General features: G+C 48.3%; 1 protein-coding gene across 1 annotated transcript in view; it reads right to left on the bottom strand.

The window, feature by feature from the left end:
- Positions 1–27076, bottom strand: part of MRS2 (magnesium transporter MRS2) — a 193213-nt gene that overhangs the window by 74936 nt on the left and 91201 nt on the right. The window contains exon 8 of the mRNA XM_086965152.1: positions 19372–19524. Within this exon, the coding sequence (XP_086821278.1) occupies positions 19372–19524 (153 nt within the window). The remainder of the gene's footprint in view (positions 1–19371; positions 19525–27076) is intronic.

The raw sequence follows: 27076 nt of genomic DNA, 5'->3' as shown, positions 1-27076 counted from the left end.
CTTCGCCGGGGTCAAGTATGCCCTGTGGAGTACATAGTAGTGGACCAATTGAAAGCGGGCGTGGCGCGTGCCCTTCCAGGCCCGCCTCATGAGTTGGGACCAGGTCGACTCCGGGATCTCCTTCCCTATGTCCTCCTCCCAACGGGTTCTCAAGGTGGTGAGGGGGGCCAACCCCTCATTGAGCAGTCTACCGTATAGGCAAGTAACCGCCTTAACCGTTCCCGCGGACATCATGACAAACTGGCACACCGGAGATGTAGGAGGTTCCTCCTGTCCGTGCTTCCAGTGCGCCTGAATCGCTCGGACCAGGGCCGTATGCAAGAGAAAATCGCCGCGAGGAATTTCGAAGCGATCAATGAGCTCCTGAAAGGGCAATAGCGCCCCGTCCTCGTAAAGATCACCCACCAACTGTAGACCCGCGTCCTCCCAGTCCGCTAATCGTGACCAGTCACCGCCGTGAGGCAGGGCCGTCAGCATGCCCAAAGGTACTTAGGGTGCATACGGTATCCGCGCTTGGCCTCGGGTGTGGGCTCGGTTCCAGCATAATCAAATAGTCCTCTCTTCGAGCGTCAGGTCCCGCAAGGCCAAGCGTTGACGCAGCGCTATGAAGGAGAGAACATGCCTAGCCATCCCCGTGCCCCTCCTGTCCTCTGGGCCTCGGAACTCTCTGGCGACCTCCTGGGTGAAAGTCTGCAGCTGCGCTGCCAAGTAATACTTTTCAAAGTCCGGTACCGCAAGCCCACCCTCAGCTTTCGGTCTCGTCAGGGTCTTGAGGGCCACTCTTCGGCGGCCCGATCCCCAGAGGAATCCCACCATCATTGACCGTAACAGTCGAAATGTGGCTGGCGGGATCCAGATCGGCAACGCCCGGAAATAATACAGCAGCCGGGGGAGCACCACCATTTTAAGCAGAGCGATCCGTCCCGCTACCGAGAGTGGCAGAGTAGCCCAGAAGTCCATGCTACCACGCAGCGCGCGAGTGCTGCGGGCTATGTTCCCATCTAGAAGGTCAGACGGTTCATGGTAGACGTACACCCCCAGGTACTTAAAGCAGTCAGGTTCCCACCTAATCTCTCTGCTGATATCGGGGCTGGGCGTACCCTTGCGGACCGGGAAAAGACAGGTCTTAGCCCAATTCACCCGGAGGCCCGAGACCTCCCCAAACGCCGTGAGCGCCGACTCGGCCCCATGCAAGGCAGCAACCGGGTCTTCAAGGAAGAGCAACAGGTCATCGGCGTACAACGAAATATAATGTGGGCCAGAAGGTGTCAACAAACCATTATAGTGGGCCCCCGACCGGAGTAGCAGCACCAGTGGCTCCACCGCAAGCGCAAAGAGAAGCGGGGATAATGAACAACCCTGCCTCGTGCCTCTCTCCACCGGGTATTGCGAGGAGATCAGCGGGCCTGCCCGTACCCTAGCCGACGCCGAGGCATACAGTACCGTGGTCCATCTAACGAAATCCTCACCGAGGCCGAACCGCAGCAATACAGTGCGCAGGTAGTCCCATTCCAGGCTGTCAAAAGCCTTCTCCAAATCTACTGAGAGGACTACCGGGCATGGGGCGTCTACGAGCGGTTCTCCCAGCAAGCGGAACAGCCTACGGATGTTCATGGTCGTGTTTCGCTTGGGGATGAATCCGGCCTGGTCCTCGTGTACCAGAGAACTCATGTGACCTAGTAATCTCGATGCTAAGATGCTGCTCAGTATCTTATAATCGACCGTCAACATTGATAAAGGACGGTAGGACGCCGGATCAGACGAGTCCCTTCCCGGTTTGAGGAGGGGAACCACTAAGGCCTCGCACATCGAGCCGGGGAGTCGACCAAGCCACTTCGCCTCTCTGTAAACTATCAGCAACCTCGGTGCCAGGAGATCAGCATAGGCGGCATAAAATTCAACCGGAAGGCCGTCTAGTCCCGGGGTCTTGTTCCTCGCCATCTTTTCAATGGCGCTGCGGATTTCCCCCAGTTCAATGTCAGAGTCCAGGGCTTTCGCTACATCAGGCTCCACCAGTGGGAGCTCCAGGGGTCGCAGGTAGTCATCGATCAGGTCGGGGTCACTGGCAGAGCGACTGCGGTACAAGCATTCATAGTAGCGCAGGTAACAATTCAGAATCTCAGGTTGAGTGTGCACTACGGCCCCATCCGCCTTACGCATGGATGTCGTTAGAGGGGTCTGGCGCGTGGGATTAGCCAGCCACGCCAGCAATGCGCTCGACCTGTCCCCCTCCGCGAGCGACCTAACAGTATAGGCCTTATAGTCGAAACAGCGCAGCCGTTCGACCTCCGCCGCTACCGCCTCCTTCGCCGCTGCCGTGCGTTCCTGAAGTTCAGGGCGCCCGGGGCGGCGGAGTTCCAACTCACGGAGTTTCCGGTCGGCCACAGCCAGGTCATCAAGGATGATTCGCCTCATGCCCACCTTCTTGGAAATGCAGAAGCCCCTGACCACCACCTTAAAGGCGTCCCATTCCATCGCCCTTGATCTCGCAGTGCCCCCATTGGACGCGAAGTATTCCGAGATCTTGTCCTCCAGGTCCGCTTTGAAGACTATGTCCTCCAAGATTTCGGGACGCATTTTCCAGGTGGGTACAGCAGGCACCCCAGGAAACCAGCGAAGGTCCAGTAGGAGAGGGTTATGATCCGAGATGGTCCTGGTCAGATATTCAGACCGGACCGCTGCTGAAACCAGTTCTGCCGAGCCCAGAAACCCGTCCAGTCGGACGTGTAACTCGTGCAGGCCTGAGAAGTAGGAATAGCCCCTAGTGTCGGGGTGCTGTGCCCTCCAGACATCCGTCAGACCCCAGTGCGTCTGCCAGTCCCTCCGACCTTTAGCCACACGGCGCACCGGAGAGTCAGGGAGGGGGGGGGTGCGAGCGGTCAGCCTCCACATCCACTATTGAATTGAAATCCCCGCCAAGCAGAAGGGGCCCAGAGAAGAAGTGGGCCAACGAGCCCGATAACCTGGAAAGGAAGGCAATCTGGGCCACATTAGGCGCATAGACACAGCAAACGTTTAGGTCCCCCCCCCCTAGTGTGCCCGAAATGGCCACGTAACGACCCTCCGGATCTACCACTGATTTCGTAACCTGGAAAGGAACCCCAGCTCTGATCCAAATCAGCGCCCCCCTGGCATACGCGGAGTACGAAGTGCAAAAGACCTGCCCTCTCCACCTACGCTGTAGCGCCGCCCCTTCCGCCTTGTTGAGATGGGTCTCCTGCAGCAGCGCCATTTGTACCCCTCTACGCACTAAATAAGCGTGGACTTTGTGGCGTCTAGACATAGTGTGAAGCCCCCGTACATTCCAAGTGATGCATTTCACATTAGCAACATCAGCCATTGTCCCATACCGTTCGTGCAAAGTCTCCCCATCCGGGTCCCAACAAGGAAAGATCAACAATCAACCCAGCACTGATGGTGGCCATTTTCCCCAACCAAAAAACAACAACCCCCGTTCGACCCAATCCCTTGCCCACCCTCCCCAGAACAGGACCCAAATAGTACCATCTAGTTCCCATCCAAACCATGCCCCCAACAAACCCACTGTCCCCAACTAATCCTGCAGTCGCCACCGCAGGAAGGCCTTAAGGGCTAGGTGCGGGCTGGGCGCCGGCAGTGGGCCTTCGATACTCGGACTGCCGAGACTAAAGTGAGCCCCAAGTAATAAAAGAAACCCCCCCCGTCCCGAGCAGGGCACCCCACCTCCACTTCACCGGAGTTCATGGGCAATCGCCGACCCCCGCCACCCCCGCTGCGGCCCCCCACCCAAACGAACTCAGCTCACCCCGTCATCCCTGTCCATCCAAAAGGTCCTCAACCGAGTTTGGGGTGATCACCGGCGTGTGGACACTGTCGGTCACCGATTCCTCCGAGTCCGTTGGTGCCCCCTCGTCGCCAAGGTCCGCCTCCTCCTCTATGGGACCATCTCGTGAGCCAGACAGCGCAGACAACACCTCCAACACTCCCTTCCGCTCCGTCGACGTCTCCACAGTCGAAGGCCTGCCCGACTGGCCACGGCGACTCCGAATCCTTTTGGACCGCCGTCGCTGTCCAGGCTCCACTGCTAGTTGAGATGAGGAGCCGAAGCCATCCTTTCCGGCTCTGTATAGTTCAAGCCAGTTGCAGACGTCCTCCGGGGAGTCAAAGAACTGAGTCTTGTCGTCAACGATTATTCGGAGCCTTGCAGGAAACAGGAGCGAGTATTGGATGCCCTCGCTCCGGAGCTCGCGCTTGACCGCCAGGAAAGAGAACCGCCTGCGCTGGGTCTCGTATGTGTAGTCCGGGAAGATATTCACCTGGCTATTCTCCACCTTGTAGGGGCCATTATGTCTGGCGGCATTGAGGATGAGGTCTCTGTCCCGAAAGTGCAGTAAACGTGCCACCACCGGACGCGGGGCACGGCCCTGCTGTGGCGGCCTCGCTGGGACTCTGTGCGCTCGCTCCAGGGTGTAGAAGGAGGATAGGCCTTCCGGGGCCACCGTGTCCCGTAGCCAGGCCTCCAAGTAGGCCACCATGTCACCATCCTCAATCTTCTCCGGCAGGCCCACCACTCGAATGTTATTCCGCCTATTACGACCCTCCGCATCCTCCGCTCGCCGCTCCAGGGCGTCAATCCGGGACAGGGCATCCTTCACCGTCGCGGCCAGGGTTCTCTGTGCTGGCTCCAAGGTCTGTATCGAGTCCTCCACTTCTTTGACCCTATCCGAAAGCTTGCCGTGGTCCGCTCTAAGGAGGCCCAGACTCGTCGCGACCTGGGCAATGTCCTGCTGGAGGGCCGAGCGCGTGGTCGCAATCGCCTCCAGGACCCGGTCAAATTGCTGCTGCAATGGCGCACCACCAGAGCTCTCGGTTCCCCACGTTCTTCCCTGTCCGGGGCCTCCGAGTCTGAGGCGGCTGGGGTGGTCCCCTTGGCTCCCCTCGGTTTTCCCATGGCGCAGGAGTCCCACGGTGGAGAGTCAGTCAGAAGCGCCACCGAGTGCGGGTGTCGACTATGTCTCTCTCGGTTGGTGGTCTTTGGGCTGGAAGCCGACGATCTCCGTCTCCAGGGCCTGTTGGTCCTCCACAGCCTCGGGCCGCGCCACCACCGCGTCGTCGGAGGGCACTGAGGAGGAGGCGGGGACAAACGGCGCCAGGTCGGGCAGGCCCGTTTGGCCGATGAGGATCTGGAACGAGGGTCACCAACACCACCGGAGACTTTGTGGCGCCAAGGCGCCGTGCTGCCCATGGAGGCCAGTCGCTCGGCGGGATGCAGCCGGGTGCGGCTTAGGGGGTCGGCGCCGCAGTTAGGTCCGCCAGGCGTCCGTGAATTAAAGTCCCCGATACTGTGGGCATCCGATCATCCAGGAGCGATCACCGTGTCCAAAGTCTGATCAGAGCGACACCCAAACCATCACAGCATAGGGAGATAGAAGGTAGAGGGTGCGCTGTAGCCAGGGACGCTTCTCCAGACTAAGGGTCCCAGCCAAGGAGACAAAGGGGTCCGGGCGCCATGTTGGGTCGCACTCCGCGGGTCCTCAAATCTCGATCTCCCGTCGGATCAACCCATGGTCGAGTGTCACCGGGTGCCTCAGCAGGTTCCAGTCGGTCCGATCAACGGTTTGCGGGGGCTAGGGTGCCCCGCGGACTCCGATCTGCAGGATAATCACGGGCTCAGTCCCGGAGCCGAGCTCTCAGGCGACCATCGCCATCGGCGTCCAAGCCACGCCCCCTTAAACTTAACAATCATCTCAACCTTCACTCACAAATCAGCTCTGTTGTCTCTTCCTGTTTTTTTGTCCTTCGAACTATCCGCTCTGTTTCTCGTTTCTTTTCTCCCCCTGCACTTAAGTTAATCATGTCCGCTCTGGTTATTTCCCGGCTGGACTACACCAACGCCCTTTACAACGGCATCCCAGCGTACAGTCTGCGGAAGCTCCAGCTGGTTCAAAACCAGGCGGCCAGACTGGTGTATGGCCTCCCCCGCTCCCATCACTCTACTCCCCTACTGAAGGCACTACATTGGCTACCTGTTAGGTAGCGATCCCTCTTTAAAACCGGCTGCATGGTTTTTCAGGCGCACCAAGGGACTGCCCCTGCCTTTATCTCTTCTCTACTAAAAGAGTACATCCCTGTCCGTGAGCTTCGTTCATCTACCCAATCACTCCTTCAGGTACCCCGGTACAGACGCAAGAAATGGGGCGGAGCCAACTTTTCAATCTTAGCACCATCCTTTTGGAATTCCCTCCCCGATCACTTGCGTCTGGCTACACATTACTCCTTTTTCCGAAAAGATCTTAAGACCTTTCTTTTCACCCAGGCTTTTCTTAATGTGAACTGATCTTAATCCTCTCTTCTCCACCAGTTCTTCTTTTCCTACTGCTAAATTAGCCTCCACAGCGCCAAGAAACCGCATGGTGAATGTTGCGCTATATAAATATTTTAAATTCAAATTCAAAATTTACCCAGATTTTTGAAATTACCTGATAGGGCAAGATCAAGAAGTAAATCAAATACTCCAAGAGAAAGTTCGAATTCGAGAAATAATTTCCCGAAAAATGACAAAAAGGCAGAGTTACCTGAAAATATACCAAACATTTCAGAATATTTCAAAGCCAAGGGAGAGTTAATTCAGCAATTAACAAAAGGCATGGAAGCGGTAACAGTTCCAGTTACAATTGGTCCTGTTGTACCAGTTTTTGAGCAAAGTGAAAATAGACATTCAGCTTTAACGAATCCATTAAATGCAGAAATTCAAAAAGTGGCTGAACATTTTTATTCTGAATTAACAGAAATGCACAGAGACAAAACAATGCCAAATTTAACTTTAAATCAAAGTTTGTCAAATGGTGTCACACCATCAGATGCAGATTCTGATTCTTTAGAAAAGACCACAAATAAAACAGATTTAACACAGATTCCTCAACAAGTTCCTGAGTCCAAACAACTTGATGTTGCAAAATTAAAAGCAGTTTTAGAAGAATTAATTATTGTCACAATTGGTACTGACAGTTTGAAGCAATATCAGGATGATGAACTGTTGTTTATTTGCAAAAGTATTCAGTGGAAAACTAAAAATAAATATGAACAATTTGAAGAAGTGGCTGCTGAACTAGAAATAGATTTGAGTCGTCAGAAACAATTGCAAAAACATTACAGAGTGGATTTTTCTGAGAAAGATATTGAGAACCTACACACCACAGGCAGGATAACCCATGTAAAAGAATTAATTGTTTTTCTAAAAAGATTAGGTGAATTAAGTAAATGGAGAGTTAAATGGACAAAGAAAAGAGAAGAAGAAAGGAGAGAAAGAGGAGAGGTTTTTGGTGAATTTCTTATGAGGGAAATAGCTGGTGGAGGTTAAGTTCATGTTCCATGGACAAGACAGGACATTCTGCTTTTTACAAATGATTTTCCTTGACTGAGAAAAAAGCCAGTAGAATGGTATCGTCAGGTTGACAGATTTATTAAGGTCTCGAAAGTTCTGTGGATTGATATTGATGGTTTCTTTGACATTGTTGTCCCATCAGATCTTTGGACAGAATGTAAAATTTCTGTTAGTTGGCCCAAAGAGGAACCACCTCGACATAAAGTAACAGGTGCTCCTTCAGACGATGTCATGGATTTCTATGACAAAGTAATTGTCTGGCTGAAAATCAAGATTCCTGCAAAAGAAGTGGATTGGGTTAAAAAAGACAGGACAAACCAAGAACCAAAAGAATCCGTCCATTCCTTTTATGAAAGATTACTCCTGGTACTTAAACAATTCAGTGGCTATGAAAAATTAAGTGAAAGTGACATGAGTCATTTCATTTATAGATTTGTTTATGGCCTGAGACCTGAAATTGGGGAGATGATTAGAAACGGGATTGTCGGCTGGCAATCACTTTCAGTTGATGACATTCTGAGGAAGGCAAAATACTGCAGTGATGAGTTAGATGCAAAACAGAAGAAACTTAAAGAAAAGGCAATGTGGGTACAAGTAAAGGTAGCTGAACAGCAAATAGCAACCTTAGAAAATAAACATTTTCAACAGAATCCAGGAAAGTTCAAAGGGAATTTTACAGACAAGCCTAAATTTAATATAAATATTGAAGAGCTAAAACAAAAGCTACCTTGTTTTAATTGCGGCGAAATTGGACACTGGAAGCGCGAGTGTAAAAATCCGCCCAGAAATTTTAAACATTCATCATTAAATCCACAGATGAACAGTGAGATAAATCAGCAGCAACAGCTACAGCGACAGTTAGTGAATCAGCAGTGCCAATTGAATCAGCAGAGCCAAATTTCACAGCCACCCTTGCCAAATTGCATGAATACACAGAGATACAGTCCAGAGACGGGTTTCTGCGGAGCTGAACAGGTAAAAAGATCACAAAAAGTAAATGTGTCAAATGTCTCTCAACAATTTTGGCTGAAAGAAAACGAGAGCAGTGATTCAGAAGATTACTCATGACGGTGCCTGAGAGAGGAAGAAGAGTGTGTACTTGGAGCCACTCTTGAGGTAGATCAGTCAGGTCCATTTGTAAATGGTAAAGTGAATGACAAAGATATCACTTTTCTTGTGGACACTGGTGCTACCCGTTCTACTGTTAGATCAGTGGAAATTGAAAACCTTCCTCTCTCGGGTGAAACCATCCAGGTAGTTGGCGTAGCTAATCAGCAAATAAAAACAGATTTGACAAAACCAGTTGATGTAGAAATTGGAAATTACAAAGACAAACACAGATTTGTTGTCTGTAACAGCAGTCCTGTTAACCTATTAGGACGTGATCTGCAAGATGAATTGCAAAATGTATTGCTCACCGGATGGTATTGAGCTGCAGACTTTAGAAGAAGATGGTCTGTATAAATTAACAATCCTAATGGTTGACGAGGAAAATAAAATGTTCCCTGCTTTTGATCAAATCAATTTACCTGAAGAATTGAAAGAGGCAGTTAATCCGAAAATTTGGGATTTAACTGGTGATGAAATGGGTTTAATGAAACATGTGGACCCAGTGAAAATTACTGTGAAACAAGGAATAGATTTTCCAAACTTTCCCCAGTACAAAATGAAACCTGAAACTATTGAGGGTGTCATTCCTGTGATTGAAAAATTCATTAAGCAAGGTGGTTTGAGAGAGATTGAAAGCAGCCCATGTAATTCACCGATTATGGGAATTAAAAAGCTAAACAGAACTTACAGGATGGTTCAGGACCTGAGAAAGGTTACTAAAATAGTTGTTCCTTGCTGTCCAGTTGTACCAAACCCAGCGGTAATCTTATACCAGATTCCGCATGATGCCGAATGGTATACGGTCATTGACCTATGTAATGCCTTCTTTATAGTTCCACTGCATCCAGATAGCCAACACATTTTTGCGTTCCGGTTCCAGGATCGCATATTAGCATGGTGTCGTATTCCTCAAGGGTATACAGAGAGTCCATCTATCTTTAATCAGTTGTTAAAGAAATCCCTGGAAGATTTAAAATTGCCTGGAGAGTCAACATTGGTTCAATACATAGATGACCTCCTTATTGCAGGAAACACAAGAGAAACTTGTGTAACTGACACCATTACACTTTTAAATCGATTGGCAGATGAGGGACATAAAGTGTCACCTGCGAAACTACAGTTTTGTAAACAATAGGTTAAATACCTTGGTCACAGAATTGCAAAAGGAATTAGACAAGTGACAATTAAGAGAATAAAAATGATTCGAGCACTACAACCTCCAACTACACAAAGACAGATCAGAATGTTTCTAGGAATGGTTGGTTATTGTCGTCAATGGATTTGTGGGTTTTCAGTAATTGCAAAACCACTGCAGAGGCTGACAAAGGCACACATAAAAGACCCGATTGTTTTGACAAAAACAGAATTAGAAGCTTTTGAAAAGCTAAAGAAAAGTCTGTGTGAAGCACCAGCATTGGGGATGCCTGATTATGACAAAGAATTTGAGCTGTATTGCAGTGAAAGGGAAGGTTGTGCATTATCAGTTCTCATTCAGAAACATGGAAAAATGAGAAAACCAATCTCATACTTTTCAGCTGTTTTTGATCCTGTTGCAAAAGCATTGCCAGGTTGCTTAAATGCAGTGGCTGCAACAAGTGTAAGCCTTGAACAAAGTGAAGGAATCATAATGGGGTTTCCTGTAAAAGTATATGTACCTCATTCAGTTGAAACGCTTCTTACCAGAAGTAAGACACAGCATCTGTCGAGTAACAGATTGACCAAATATGAAAAGGTTATTCTGGGATCAGATAATGTATCCATTGCGAGATGTGTTAATCTCAATCCAGCTACACTTTTACCAGATAGTGGGGTTTCTGAAATTGACAATGAAACTGATGACGTTGATCATGAGTGTTTGGATGTTTTAGAATACTGTACTAAGCCCCGGGAAGACATCAAAGATGTGCCTTTACCAGAGTCAGACATTGTTTACTTTGTTGATGGCTCCTGTTTAAGAACAGACAAAGGCATTCTGAGAGCAGCATATTCAGTCTGCACAGTTTCTGAAATAATTGAGGGTTCAACTCTTGAAGGAATTCGTTCAGCACAAGTGGCAGAATTAGTTGGTTTAATTCATGCCTGTGAGAAAGCAAAAGAGAAAAAGGTTACCATAGTGACTGATAGTCAGTATGGATATGGCGTAGTTCACGACTATGGCCAGCTCTGGTCTCAAAGAGGTTATTTGACCTCTGTGGGAACTCCGATCAGGAATGCAAAATTGATCAAAAGACTGATCGATGGCATTCAGTTACCAGAAAAGATTGCTGTTGTCAAATGTGGAGCGCACAAGAAAGGAGAAGACTATATAACTAAAGGAAATGCCTTTGCTGATGAAACTGCACGTTACTGTGCGAAAAATAATCTTTCACTTAATCGGGAAAAAAATAATGACCATATAATGAACTCTCTCGTGCTAATATCTGTGGTAGATTTTGGAAAAGGTGATGGACAGAGTTTCTGAATGATGCAGAATACTCCTACCCAGTCAAGAGATCAGGGCTTGATCCATCACCGATTTTTAGCTCACTGCACCATCCCAGCTCAGAACCTGGCTACATGCAAATTAGTCTGTTCCTGTCCCAGTGCATGATGGGAACAGGTCAAACCAAACTACCAAGCCAATTCTTATACTGGGAAGGAGACAAGCTTCCGGGGACCGGTTTCTGGCATTTCAGCCGTCTTCGGCCCGGCTTGCTTGAATCCTGATGGTGCAATGAGCAAGGGACTCACGTCTGAGTATACCGTCCGACACATAGTGTGGACAAAATCGATTTTGGAAAAGGTGATGGACAGAGTTTCTGAATGATGCAGAATACTCCTACCCAGTCAAGAGATCAGGGCTTGATCCATCACCGATTTTTAGCTCACTGCACCATCCCAGCTCAGAACCTGGCTACTTGTACCTAGGTAGCTTGTCTCCTTTCTGGTGAAGAATTGGCTTGGTAGTTTGGTCTGCCCTGTTCCCATCATGCACTGGGACAGGAACAGACTAATTTGCATGTAGCCAGGTTCTGAGCTGGGATGGTGCAGTGAGCTAAAAAACGGTGATGGATCAAGCACTGATCTCTTGACTGGGTAGGAGTATTCTGCATCATTCAGAAACTCTGTCCATCACCTTTTCCAAAATTAATATCTGTGGTAGAAACATGGCAGGGTGTAAAAGACTTACAAGATGAGGCAAATGATGAGGAGAAAAACACATGGCTCAAAGAAGGTTGCAGACAGCGAGAGGAAGATGAAATTTGGGTTTACCAAGATGGCAGACCTGTTATGCCCAATTGCATGATTGCTAACATGGCACGGATGTAACATGGTCCAGGTCACTTAGGAAGAGACACAATGATTCGACTGTTCAGGGAAACTTGGTATAATCCAAAATTTAGGGTTATTGCAGAGTCACTTTGCCAGCGTTGTTTGATCTGCCAACAAATGAACCCAAACAGAAAAACAGTTGTAAGCATGGGAACCATAGGACGGGAGGGTGGTCCTTTTACCAGGTTGCAAATGGATTTCATTGACATGCCACCACATAACAAGTTGAGATACGTCCTTGATATTGTCTGTCTGTTTTCAAGATGGGTGGAAGCGTTCCCAACACGTCACAATGACTCAGTTACGGTGGCAAAATTGCTTTAAAGAGAGATCATACCTAGGTATGGATTTCCAGTGACTATTGAAATTGATCGTGATACACACTTTGAAAACAGACTGCTTGAATTAATTTGTGAGGCCTTTGGCATAAAACAAAAGTTACTCTGTGCTTACAGACCAGAAGCATCAGGTGTTGTAGAGCAGATTAATGGCACAATTAAAAACAGAATTTCAACAATGTGCCTAGCTACAGGAGTAAAGTGGACAGACGCACTTCCACTTGTTTTGATGTCTTTAAGGAGCACACCAGATAAAAGAACAGGTCTTAGCCCTCATGACATACTCATGGGAAGAGTAATGAGACAGGCTTTTATTCCAGTCGAAAAATTGTTAACAATAAATGATAGTGCAATTTTGGATTACTGTAAGCAGCTGTCTGACGTTGTGACTTCTGTATTCCATCAGGTGGGAACAGATGTGATTTCAAAAGAAAAGGAGCAGGCTCATGATCTATTGCCAGGAGACTGGGTCAGAACAAAGGTTCATCGGAGGAGGAACGGTTTAGTACCCAGGTGGCAAAAAGCAAGACATGTGATACTAGTCACAACAAATGCTGTTAAATGTAAGGGTCTGAAGAGGTGGGTGCATGCAAGTCACACCATTTGCGTACCACCTCCTGAAAACCCTGATGAAGATAGTGACAACACTACAACTGATTCAGACTCAGAAGGAGAACCTGGGAATCCAGATTCTGACGATCGACAGGAAAGTCGACGTCTGGAAGATCAAGCATCAAATGAGAAAGATCTAGAAATTGTTGTTGTTGATTCAGAAAATGATGAAGATGTTCTAGAAAAAAGAACTGAAAACTGTGTGTCATAAGAGGTTCAAGATCAGGAGAGTATTGAAAAGCAGATTGGAAGCTCTGAAAGCAGGAACGGAAATTCTGGAACTGGGAAGTTAGAAGTAATTCCAGAAGAAGAGGACGAATTGCCAAGTACCAGCTACAGAGATGTTGTTCCTAACGGAGTGAAGCTGCTGAGTAAAGAAGTCCCTAGATACAGTATTGAAATCTATTATACTGACTCAGATGACACTGATGAAGAGTCTGAAATAAGAAAATTCTGAAAAAGGGCTTGGAAAGCTGAATGTAATGAAATCGAGCCTAAGAAGAAACTCTTGAGAAAAGGTGATGTCTGGCCAAAAGAAGACTTGAAGTTCAAGTTGGTGAAAAAATCTAAAGAACAGATTAATGAGATATCAAGTCAGAAGGGTGATTCAGACAAAAAAGATCAAGTTGGGAAAAAGATTGAAGTAATTAACAGAAAGAGCAAAAGACCATTGAGGCCAAATCAGAAATACAAGTCTCCAGAGTGGGCATATATAATAATCCCACCAGTAGTTTAGGTTAGTAGTAGCAGTCAGGAAGATTTGGAAGAAAACAGTGACAATGATTAGATTTAGTTTTCTTTGAGTTGAGATTTATTTTTGGCATAAGGCTGAAGAAATAGTGTTAGGTGACACAAGGTCGAAGAAATTGTGTTAGCTGGAAACACTTTATGTGACGCAAGGTCGAAGAAAAGCTGTTAGAGGGTTACTAAAATTTTTTTTTAGTTTTAAGTAAAAAAAATTAAAAAAAAAAAAGTTAAAAACAAAATTCCTAATACTGACAATTCAAGGTGTGCTATGCTCAGAAGATGTAAAATGTCTTCCAACTGTGTGATTTTAATCATTCTAGTTTGGTTAATCTTAGCAGTCATCTTTTCTCTTGGCATAGACAAAGAGGATTACAAGGTGAATATGATGAGCAAAGCTGAATCTAAACAAGCTGCTCATGATGTTTCAGGCAAAACTAACAGGATTATTGAGCACAAACCAGAGATCCATCAGGACAGATCTGTTGGAGATTTTTCTACTAATTCATTTTCAAGACTCTTATCAGAGTATGTTAGAGTCATGGATGTTAAAGATTGTTATGTATGTGTTAAGCTTCCTACTTCAGTTTCTGAAGGGGTCAAGTATAATATGCTTCCTCTTACTTATGGAATAACATGCAGTGTTATATCCAGCTTGTTCTATCAGACAGGTTGTCTGGAGTACTATTACTCAGACTTCGATGACATTTTCGCTAACTTGAAGGTTGTACATAGTCTTAACAAAGTCAGGCCTGCCAAACAGATGAGGGAATTCTTTCTGGTAAGTAATGAACTCACTTATGAGTATCCTTAGAAAAATAATCTAAATTGCAAAATGAGAGATGAAGAAAGATCATTTCTCAAGTTGGTTGAGGAGAGGAGGGTGATTTACAAGAGGAATGAAATGCTGAAACAGACTAAATCCAAGTTTTGGCAGCTTGAAGACGAGAAGCTTAATGGAGAAAATAGATATGCTGCTATTCACATAGATGATCCAGTTATTGGGAAATTCTGCATTAGAAGAGATAACACGCTTTATGACAAGTATTTTGTCGGTGCAAGCCAATGTGAGGACCCTTACCGAATTGTAGGGAGTTGGGGATTTAAAGGTGGTAAGGACCTAATTTTCCCTGGAATTTATTTTGTTTGTGGGAACAAGGCATATTTTGGTCTCCCGGACCACTGGTATGGTACGTGTTACCTTGGTCTAGTCTTTCCAAAAAATTTCCATGTGGACAGAAATGGGGAAGGTTCATTTGAAATTGGCAAACACCTGAATAGGTACAAGAGAGAAAGCTTCTCTGAGATCATGGGAGATATATTTGGTGCAATAATTCCTATGGTGGGAATAACTCTGAATGCAATCAAAATCAGAAAGGTTTCCACAACTGTTGACAGATTGTCCACTGATACTGCAAGTGGTTTCCAATTGGTCAATACTGAGCTCATTGCCACCAGAAGCATGGTTATGCAGAACAGGCTTGCTTTAGACATTCTCCGAGCAAAAGAGGGAGGAGTCTTTTGGATTTTGCATGTTCAGCACTGCTGCACATATATCCCAGATAAGAGTCAAAACATAGAATTGCTGATTAAAAATATTACTGAATTTCAGTCAGAAATAGAACCCATGGAAAGTGACAATTTCTCAGAACGTTTGGCTAAAAGATTTGGGGCAATCAGGGAATGGTTTGCTGAAATTGGCGGTTCAATCATTGGCATAGTGCTTCATCCTGTAATAATCATTGCTATAATGACACTTTTGTTAAAAATCAGTTGCATAATTCACAAGAGAAAGAAGCATGTGAGGGAGAAGAAGTGAATATACAAACTCAGGAAGGCTCAGGAGAAGGAGATAGAAATGGAGGAATTTCGCAGGGCTCAATATGAGAGCTCCAGACAAACTGATGAAACAGGAGTTTAGATTTACTAACACAGAGACAGATCAATATATGACATTTCTAAAAAGTAAAATTTTGGATGACATTTTTGAGTTTTGTTTGGTGATTTAGAAATCACCAGAGGAGGGAGTTGATGAAGCGGACTTTAAAAATAAATTTAGAAAGTGTCTGCGGATTTAGACTCCTATAATTTATAATACACTAGCAGCCCGTCCCGACGTTGTCCAGGAGCAACCATGGCTCAGGGCCCCCGCCCGCCCTGACGTTGTGTAACCTGCCCAAGTCACTGCTCACTTAACTTTTTCCTGCTGTAATGCCCTGTTTGGTACCCGTCCACGTCACTGGCCACGTCACTTTTTCGTCCTGTAATGGCCCGTTTGCTACCCGCTCCAATGTGTATACTTTTGTCACCTGCACACGTTTCTTTTTCCTCCTGTTAACCTGCCCACGTCATTTTTTCCTCCCTGTAATGCCCAGTTTCACTTTTTCATCCTGTAATGGCCCGTTTGCTCCCCGCTCCACTTTGTACGCTTTTGTCACCTGCACACGTTTCTTTTTCCTTCTGTTAACCTGCCCACGTCACTGCCCACGTCACTTTTTCCTCCCTGTAATGCCCCGTTTCACTTTTTCGTCCTGTAATGGCCCGTTTGCTCCCCGCTCCACTTTGTACGCTTTTGTCACCTGCACACGTTTCTTTTTCCTCCTGTTAAACTGCCCACGTTACTTTTTCCTGCACACGTTTGTTTTTCCTCCGGTACCTGTGGCTCGCTCACCGCTCCTCCCCGCCGCCGCTCCTCCCTCACGTTTACTTTGCTGACTGGTAACTTGGCGCCCTACCTCATCCGCCGCTGACCGCTCCTCCCCGCCGCCGCTCCTCACTGTCTGCCCGCCGATCCTCACCGCCTGTCCACCGGTCATGTCCGCTGCTCCCCTGATCTCTACCACTCCTCGTCACTGCTCCTCCCCGCGCTGATCTCCGCCGCTCCTCCCCGCGCTGTTCTCCGCTGCTCTTGTATGCCGCTCCTCGCGTGTACGCCGCTCCTAATGGCAGCACGCACGTCGCGGCCGGCGCTACTTTGAAGGGACTACTTTTTTTTTAACTTATATTTTTTAATAACTTATTTATTTTTTATTTATATAGCCTATGTCCATCTGCACACCCTGAGGATTACAACGATGTATCGGGTGTGTGGATTGGCGCTGTGGTTCCCGAGTTTACCCGCCTCAAAGCCTCAAAGTTCTTCCTTTATAATAGTAGTATAGATTAATGAGTGTTGCATGTTTTTGTACTGATTCAACCTAGAATAATGTGCACCTACACGAACATATGGGACTAATTATATGTGCTCGTCATGTTTGTCATTACGTTTTAAATAATATATTAACTTTGTCTTTTGTTTGGTCAAACATTAACTGCGGCTGTTTCAAATAATAGCATGTGCATTCTTTTAAATGTGCTTTTGTTTTTGTCGTGTCATTTAAGTGACTGTGTTTTGTTCGTCTTTTGTGCATAAAGCTAGGTAACATAGATTATTGGGTTAACATTGGCAAAGGGGTGGGTAACAGAATAATTATCATTTCTCGAATTTAATTGATGTCTTGTGTTTCCTTGCATACTAGAGTCATGCTAAAAGAGGCCTGTGGCCTATTTCTAAAATGGATGTCCGAAGTCCTGTCGAGTTGGGCCTTGCACAGCAGAGAATGAAAGAAAATATTTTCTTCATAATTCTTTGAAAAACACACGCGGAAGCTAAGCTGTGCAGAGCGTTGAGATAATCATTGTATAAACTTTCATTGCCAAGGACAAGATGTGTAGCGGCGGAAAAGCTTGGACGGAGGAAGCAACAAACGATTTTATTTAATGTTGCAAGCTTCGGAAGAGCCTGTGACACACGTAGTCAAAGGACAATGCCGCTCTTGAGGAACGTGATTTTTGCAATGTGAAAGGCGAATGACTTCATGGAGGGACATTTCTCGACCAATCATGCTTCGTGTTGGTCGGATATTTGTATTCTTTTAGTTAGTCTTAGACAGAGAAAAGGTATAAAAATCGCCCCCTTGGGAAAAGCACTGTTGGCTCGTTCCTGTGCTCGAGAGATGCTGACGGACTTTCCTCTCACGTAAGAACTTCCATACTTAACTTTTTCCTCTTAGGTTCACTTTAGTTTAGTTAGGGAAATAAGGTTTTGGGGAATGAGTTCCTATATGTTTATGCATTTTCTCATGCTGATTTTTGATTTAAACTGACAGACTAATGTGCCTTTCTAATAAAATAATGCTGCTTAATAAAAATGCAAATAAAAGAATGTAATTCATAAAATGCTCTTTGCTTGATAATAAAATTAATAAAATAGATTTTGAAATGACAAGCTGGTCTTGTTTGTTTCATTTAAGTTACCATTAGTTAATCCATTGCCTATGATTTTGACTTCATTAAATGTTTATGAAAGTGTTTTGATTAATTAGGTCATATGATTCAGTTGGTCAATTCATGTCTCAAGTCACCTCTGGGCTTAGTGTTAGATATATAAATTATGGTGAGTATCGTGGTGTAGAGTTGTATATATGAGACAGAATTTCCTTTGGCCCGCTGGATCAGGTGCGGAGTTGGCTTTCTCCAGATATCTGCTGCTCAATGCGGGGAGGCTGGAGCTGGGTCCGTTTCCCAGCTCTGTCAGTGGGTGGGTGGGTGGGTGAGGGCTGCCGCCGGCAGGAAGGGATGGGGCTGAGGAGGACTCCGTATCACTTCAAATTACTCTTTGGGAGAGCACAGAAATACGTCAAGACATTTTAAACATCCTTGTGAAAAGAGTTTGAAGATTTCCAGAAAAGATCAAAATTAAGATTAGGAGGTGAAGGTAGGAGGTGAAGGTAAGAGGCGGAGGGAGGGCAGAGAGAGAGCAGGGAGGGAGAGGCCGAAGGAGGACAATTAATGATGTAGGGGGTAGGGGCGCGGAGGAGCAGAGAAGTCATTGCAGGGGGTGTGAGGCAGTCCGTGCATGACAGCAAGGGAGTATTTTCAGTTAAAGTACGAGTGTGTGCAGAGGAGTCCGAAAAAATCACAATCTACAGTGCATTCAAAGAGAAACAAGATAAACTGCGTGTGATTCACAAAAAGCAGGAGAGGTGCCTCCACACGTCCACCTTTCTTCGAGGCAAGGCAGAAATGCCTCGGAGAAAGTGTCGTCTTTTTCCGATTCGGGGGCGTGGTTTACTTTCTCTCCTCTTCCCATTGGCTGGAAGGTAAAATTCCAGCCAATGGGAAGAGGAGAGAAAGTAAATAGAAAGAAGCTTAAAAAAACGTCCCAGAATCCGAAAAAGACGGGGCTTGAACCGAGTGACGCCCCTCTCCTCCAATGGCTGGCCTCCGTTTAGGAAGCCAGCCAATGGAGAAGAGGGGCGGGTTCAAGACCCCTTTACTAAAAAACATTAAATCTTCGGAGCTCCGCCCTCACTGCTTACAGCAGTGCGACGAGTCCTCGACCTAAAAATAACTATTTAAATTAGTGCAAACTTTGTCCAAAGCCAAATTGTATGCACAAACGCTAGAGATGGAAATTGTTGTGAAGAATACAGGGGACATGACAAAGACTTAGCATCGCATTACACCATGTGGAGGGATAAATTCCAGTAAAACTAGGTTTTCCCCTGGAACTCTACAAATTCATCTTTTAAAGAGAATTCTTATTGACAGTACTTTAGAGATTGTCTGTTTTGGATGATTCCATTGTCAAGTGTTTAAACATTTTCTGCTAGAAATCAATGTATATGAAATTCAGAACAAGCAACTCAATAGTAAATAATGTGTTGGGCACAAGCCACAGTGCATTCAATGTTAATAAATTTTTTATAATGTTCATATAAGACACATTTAGCACGCACAGTTCACTTTAAACCTCACAGACATTTCTGTCATGTCCTTCAGAAAGAAAAATAAAAACTGAGTTTTATAGGGATTAGAGGTGGGCTTGCAGATATGTGACAAAAAGCTAACCTGTCCAGGTTGATGAAGATGACACTTTCAGAATCATCGATCAATACTCGCAGTTCCCGGGCAGAATTGGCAAGATCTTCTGCTTCTCTGTAATAATTCTCTAACAGCAGTTCCATTTCCTCTGCGTGGTCGATGCCAGAAATGCTCTCCTCACTATAAACAAAGAGTTCACAGCAGCATTTTTAATCTTTCGCTTAAAACATGAATAATACATTACCTAAAGAGGATTGGTCTCTTTCACATGCTTTCACACCTTTCAGAAGTATAACTGGAACTGATGGAAACCTTAAATTACATTTTGTCCCCTTGATAACTTTTTCATCCCTTGACCGATTTGCAAGAACTTAGGGCAAATGGTATTCAGAATTAGGACTTTCAGAGTCAAATATGGATCCGATTGGTAATCACATTATAATGAAGGTCTCAAAATAGTTACGTTTTCCAAATAAAAGAGGGACTGTGCAAGCAATGCAAACGCCACTTGGATTTTTCTTTGTTTGGTTCGCTTTCATCCAGCTTTTTAGACCAGATACTAATTAATGAAAACAAACATCTCGTGCACATGTAACAGCGGTGTTTATGTCCAAAAATGTTTGTGAATAACATGTAATTGGTCGCAAAGTCTATACAGCGGAGTCTAGGTGAATGTGGAGTTTCAAGATTCACCATGTGCGTTTCTAACATGTATTAAAAAAAAATGTGATCACTGCATTTGTAAAAAATAGTTTAAAACATCACAATCAAACGTATGTGGAAAACATGCATGGAGAAAACCATGCCCTAGCGTGATTGTTACACCTAACACAAACATGTAGGCCACAATTTACGCTGGGTGCAAAAACAGATATATTGTAATTTTCTCTAACAATAAAGTAAGCACATGGACATCCTGGGCATCAGCGGAGCTCATGTCAGTTCCAAGTGTCACAACTATTATAAACAAGAATACTTCAATATTCGCAAACTAAACACATCAACAAAGGGAGCAGGGGAGAAGTGCACCACCTGTTTAGCCTAACTGCTACACTTATTACACAAAAAACGACAGCACATTATATTGGTTTGAAAAACACCTATTCAAAAGATGTGTCGAACACATCCAGCTGAAATAGACTTTTGACATCTTATAGAAAAAACATCATGAGAGCGTTATCAGCTTCTAACACATACATGACTCAGTATGATGTTTGCAACTTCAATAAAAAAAATGTAAATAGCTTTGTGATATTCGCAAGCGTTAACCTCATCCTCCCCCCCCCCCCAAAAAAAATGAAAAAGAAGCTCTCATAGCAAGCAGCATGCAAGCTGTGTGCATAATAGCCAAAGTCTTTAAAAAAACAAAAGTTAAAGTGAGTTAAGTTTGCCAGGCGTATCAATAGCGGCTGAGGCACAAGGATACAAATAAAAGAAATTCACAAGTTAAGGTACTACCTTAACCGAATCTCTCACTTCGCCACACGGAATTAATCTTAACTTCTCCCCCATTCTACACTTTTTCCAAAGGTAAATATGTTCTTGCACATACCATTGCACATAACATAACATACAGTATCTGAAAATACTGTACAATAACAGTAAACACATCAGATAATATACTCCTTGCTAGACGCTTTCAAAAAGTACTAATAGCTCGAAACACAAAGCAAGAGCTCAATCAGGTGACAATGACTGCAATAGAGCTTGCGTCAGATGTATTAGCCAGGTTCGACCCAGTCATAGATTTTACCTTCTGACTTTAGTCCCAATGCACAAGTTACTACTTGTGTAACGATAGATATGTAAGAGACATTAGTTAGTGATAGATTCCTTACCTTAGAATATCCCCAGGCGTCAGACTGGATCCGGAATTTTTTTGCGTAGCAGTACCCATGCGAGTCGGTAGGCGTCGTCCGCGTCCGTCGTCGGCGCCGTGATGACGGCGTCGGAGTACTTAGACGCTGCCTCCGTGCGCTGACATCAGTTCTTATACACAGCTTTTCCGCGCCAGAAACGCAGAGCCATGATAAAAAACTAACACTGGTGCCATGAAACTAGGGCCCTGAAAGGGGATGACCTTAACCCTAGATATCGGTTCGCAGAACGGGGAGGATGGGTGGGTCGGTAAAGAATCTATCACTAACTAATGTCTCTTACAGATATATCGTTACACAAGTAGTAACTTGTGCATCTGAAAGAGACACGTTAGTAATAGATTACTTACCTTAGAATAGATACCCCAGCAATACCAACCCCGGTGGTGGGTATGCGAACCAATAGTCACACCAGAAAGTCCTGGAGGACGGAACGACCAAAGAAGCCATCCCTCCGGACTTAGCTGTCCAGGCAGTATGTCTCGCGAACGTGTGCAGCGAGGCCCACGTAGCTGCCTGACAAATGTCCTGCAAGGGGACTCCTCGGCCCAGGGCTATAGTGGTCGCCGTGGCCCGAGTGGAATGGGCCCTCAGCCCAACAGGAGGTTCCTTTTTAGCCAAAGAGTAGCACGCCTGGATTCACAACACGATCCACCGAGAGATGGTCCGCTTGTGCACCGCCCGTCCTTTCTTAGCGCCCACGTAACCAACAAAGAGTTGGTCATCCGCCGGGAACTGACGTGTGCAATCCAGATAGTAAGAGAGCGCATGTTTTGGGTACAGACGGTGGAGCCTCTCTTCCTCTTTCGAGGGATGCGGAGGCGGAAAGAAGGTGGGCAAGGTGATAGACTGCCAGATATGGAAGGCTGTGACTACCTTGGGCAGGAAAGAGGGTCTTGTCCGCAACCCAACCTTGTCCGGATGGTCAGAAAGGAAAGGTGGTTTAGAGGAAAGAGCCTGGGGCTCACTCACTCTTCTGGTAGAGGTGATGGCAACCAGGAAAGAAGTCTTAAGAGTAAGAAGACGGAGAGGACAGTTATGAAGCGGCTCAAAGGGAGCGCACATCAAGTAAGTTAGAACCAGGTTCAAGTCCCACTGGGGCATCACGAAAGGAACAGGAGGGAACATATGAGTGATGCCCTTCAAGAATCTGTTAACAATCGGGGACTTGAACAAAGAAGGCTATCAGGTAGCCTTAAGAAGGCGGAAAGGGCAGAAAGGTAGCCCTTGATAGTGCCCAGAGCAGGGCCCTGCTGGGCAAGAGAAAGAAGGTAGAGGAGAACCTCAGAAAGGGGGGAAGACAGTGGATTCACAGCCTTTGCTGTGCACAATGCCAAAAATCTGTTCCACCTGCAGACGTATACCGACTTTGTGGAGGGACGCCTGGCTGCCAGAATCACATTCAGGAGGCAAGTCAAATGGCCTCAACTGTCGCCGCTCAATCTCCAAGCATGTAGGTGGAGACTGGACAGGTTTGGGTGGAGGACCGTCCCCTGTTGCTGAGACAGAAGGTCCTCCTGAAGAGGCAGACGAATCGGGGGATCGACAGACATGCTGAGTAGCTCTGGATACCAATATCTTTTTGCCCAGTCCGGAGCCACAAGGATAACCTGGGCCCGGTCGCGCCTGATCTTCTTCAGCACTCTGGGCAAAAGTGGTATAGGCGGAAAGGCGTACAACAGACCGCAACTCCACTCGCGACGAAAAGCGTCTCCGAGCGAGTGCTGCCTTGGAAATTCCAACGCGCAGAACTGATGACATTGCGCGTTCTCTTCTGTGGCAAATAGATCTAACCAAGGCTCTCCCCACTGCTGAAAGAGGCCTTGCGCCACGTCCAAGTTCAGATGCCATTCGTGATCCATCATGCACCGACGGCTGAGTTCGTCCGCCCTGGCGTTCAGGGAACCCGCCAGGTGTTGATCCACCAGGGTCATGCCCCGATATTCCAGCCACTGCCAGAGGCGCAGAGCCTCCTGGCATAGGGTCCACGACCCCACCCCGCCCTGTTTGTTGCAGTACCACATGGCGGTGGTGTTGTCCATGAACACCTGCACTACACTCCCCCGGACTGAGGGGAGGAATGCCTTCAGTGCAAGCCGGATTGCCCGCAGCTCCAGAAGGTTGATGTGGAGCTGGGACTCCGCCGGAGACCAGAGGCCTCTGATCTCCGCCTCTCCCATGTGGCCCCCCAGCCCTGGAGGGAAGCGTCGTTCACAACTACGTGCTCCGGTTGGGGTAGGGAGAGGGATCTGCCGCTGACCAGATCGCGGTCCGTGAGCCACCACTGCAACTGTTGTGCAGTGCCCTCCGAGATCAAGACCTGGTCGGACAAGTTGCCCAGATGCTGCGCCCACTGAAACTTCAGGTCCCACTGCAGAGCCCGCATCCGCCACCGGGAGTGATGCACCAGAAGGATGCAGGAGGCCATCAGCCCCAGAAGCCGCAGCGTCAACCTGACCGAGACTCGGGATAAAGGCTGAAAGATCGGAATCAGAGCCTGAATATCCCGAACCCGCTGTTCGGGAGGATAAACCCGAAACTGCGCCGAGTCTAGAACCGCTCCGATGAAGAGGAGCTTCTGAGAGGGACACAGGTGTGACTTCGGCACATTGATGGAGAACCCCAGCAGGTGCAGGAGGTCGACCGTAGTCTGGAGGTGGCTGACGACTGTCTGGGGCGAGCCCGCCTTCAACAACCAGTCGTCGAGGTAAGGGAAGACTGAAACCCCTAACCTGCACAGATGAGCTGCGACCACCGCCATCACTTTCGTGAACACCCGTGGGGCGCTGGTAAGGCCAAGGGGAGCAAAGTAAACTGAAAGTGCTCGTGGCCTACCGTGAACCGCAGGTGACGCCGGTGGGCCGGCAGGAGGGGGTGTGAAAATAAGCGTCCTGCAAGTCCAACGCTACCATCCAATCTCCAGGGTCTAGGGCAGCTAAGACCTGAACCAATGTCAGCATCTTGAACTTCTCCTTCCGGAGGAAGCCGTTGACGTTCCGTAGGTCCAAGATAGAGTGGAGGCCCCCTTTGCCCTTCTTGGGTACCAGAAAGTAGTGGGAGTAACATCCACACCCTACTTCTAGCCCAGGAACGTGCTCGATCGCCCCCTTGGCCAAGCGGGCCGTAACTTCCTCCTGCAGAAGTTGCAAGTGATCCCCGACACGCAGTGGTAATGCGGTGGCATGGCTGGAGGGGACGTCTCGAAGGGGAGGGAGTAGCCCCTTTGGACGATTTGCAGCACCCACCTGTCTGACGTGACAGTGCACCAGTGGTGGTGGTGATGGCGAACCCTGCCCCCACTGGCGTCACATGGGCCTGAAAGCTCAGACTAGGAAGGTTTTGAGGCGGATGCTGCAGGGGTAGGTGTGGACTGGCCTCGCCGTTGTCCCCGACCACCGCCACTGCGGTTCCGACGCCCGCCACCATGCTGGACGGTAGTCTGCGGCCCGTGGCTGGCTGGACGTGTGGGGGCGCCCCTCCCTTGACCACGAAAGGAGCGAAAGGCAGCCGTTTTCTGGCGCGGGCCAAGAGGCCCAAGGGCTTGGCCGTAGCCCTGGAGTCCTTAAAGCGCTCAAGCGCATGGTCTGCCTTGTCGCCAAAGAGGCGACGGCCATCGAACGGCATGTCCATAACTATGTTTTGGACGTCAGCGAGAAGTTGGCGGACCTATACCAGGCGTGGCGAAGAATCGCCACCGTCGTTGCCATCGCTCTGCCTAGTGAGTAGTGTCCAGCCCACACCGGATGGAATAACGCGCCGCATCTCGACCCGCCACAAGGGCTTGGCCGAGTTTAGCCCGAACCTCCACCGGGCATTCTGGCAGCACGTCCGCGACCGTATTCCACAGAGAGTGGGTGTAGCGGCCCAAGAGGCACGCGGTGTTGACTGACCGCAATCCTAAACTCAGGGAGGAGAATACTTTCTTCCCGTATTGTTCGTACCTCTTGGATTCCCGATCGGGGGGAGCCTCCGGGAATGCGGTCTGGGAATTAGAGGCCTGGATAACCAGGCTCTCTGGGGTGGGGTGGGTTGACAGAAAGCAAGGGTAGCCCGGAGCCGGGCGGTGGCGCCTGGCCACGTTCCTATCCACAGGCTGACCTGTAGCGGGCTTGGACCAAGTGCCCAGAAGAACGTCAGATAAGACCTCATTAAAGGGCAGCAGAGGCTCGGCCGAATTTGACTGCGGTTTAAGGACCTCAGTGAGGAGGTTAAACCTCACGACTGCGACTGGGAACTCAAGGCCCAAGGCCTTGGCTGCCCTCATCAGCACCACGCTATAAGCCGCCCCCTTCTCCGTAGCCACGCTAGGAGGGGACACAAAACCAGTGTCGGGCGAAGTGTCCAGACCACTGGCCTCCCCAAGCTCTCCTGTCCAGTCCGCAGAAGACTGACACTCACGTGACAGAGGGTCCTTAGACCCCTCCCAATCCCCCTCGTCACCCATCGCCTGGTACTGAGGCTCAAAGGATGGGGCCGGGTCATAGAAATAGAAATCTCCAAACATCGTCCTGGGACGGCGCCGGGGGAAGACACCCTTGGGGCCGGCGCCGGCGAGGTCGACCGGCGGCGAGCCGGAGCCGGATCCAGTGGGACACTGCGGCGTCGGGATTGAAGTCACCGACGGCGCCGGGGCCGAAGCACCCGACGGCGCCGGGGCCTAAGCACCCGGCCCGCGTGGGGACCCAGTCGGGGCCGCTTGGCCCGAAGGCGCCGCGGAACCCGACGGAGGAGTGAGTGACCTCATGGCCAAGAGGAAGGCCTCAATCTCCTCCGGCGTCGCGTGCTGCCCAGGGACCGGCGGGTATGAAGCAGGCCGTGACGCCCGCGGCTCCGGCGGAGCCACGTGGGCGGTGTCGCCCGAACCCAAGGCCGCATCGCGCGAGCGTCAGGGGGAGTCAGAAGAGCGATGGTGCCTCTTCGACCTCCTGTGTGCCTCTTACCTGAGGACTTCGAGCCCGAAGACCGATGACGACTCCCGGAACTGTGGTGACTCCGGCCCCGCGACCGGTCCCTCGACCTCCTTTCGGACCAGGACCTCGAGCTGCGTGTGGCGGACTGTTGAAGCTCGAGTTGCTTACGGGACCACGCCCGTCTAGCTTTAGACGTCAGGGCCCGGCAGTCGGAGCAGGACTTGTTGTGGTGGTCCGGGCCTAGACAGTGCAGGCACCGGCGATGGGGGTCGGTAACCGACATCAGTCGGTTGCAGTCGGCGCTGGGCTTGAACCCGGGCATCCCTAACGGCACCGTCGAAATCGAAAGACTTCGAAAATAGATCAAAAAGGATCATAAAAAGTTAGTCAAAAATTGACTAGGGTACAACTTTTTCCAGATCTGCACTTGCTGGCGTGGAAAAAAGAAGAACTGACGTCAGCGCGCGGAGGCGCATCTAAGTCCTCCGACGACGTCATCACGGCGCCCACGACTCCGGCGATGGACGCGGAGTCGCGGACGATGCCTACTGACGGGCATGGGTACTGCTACGCAAAAAAATTCCGGATCAAGTCTGACGCCTGGGGATATTCTAAGGTAAGGAATCTATCACTAACGTGTCTCTTTCAGATCCACCACATAAGTACACCTCTAAACGCCCCCACCCATGGACCTCAGGGTGGGAGCACTTAAGAGACTCCCAGGGTGTCAGTTAGAGGCACACAGTAGGGTTCAGTCCAGGTCCAGTACCACTGGTCCACTGTGAAGTTGCAGGAAAGGCCTCTTGTAGCTTGAACAGGCGGTACGTTCCCAGGGTAACAACAGCAAATTCCACAGTACCCATCTCTGCCTAGATCCTAAATGGCAAAAATGTTCTTCACCTGTACAGAATCTTTGTGCCAGCTGTGGCCAGGGAAATGAGCAAC

Source organism: Lissotriton vulgaris, chromosome 4_1, assembly GCF_964263255.1.
Source record: "Lissotriton vulgaris chromosome 4_1, aLisVul1.2, whole genome shotgun sequence".
NCBI lineage: Eukaryota > Metazoa > Chordata > Amphibia > Caudata > Salamandridae > Lissotriton > Lissotriton vulgaris.
The sequence above is the reverse complement of the archived record's forward strand: the minus strand, read 5'-3'. Positions and strand labels throughout refer to the sequence as shown.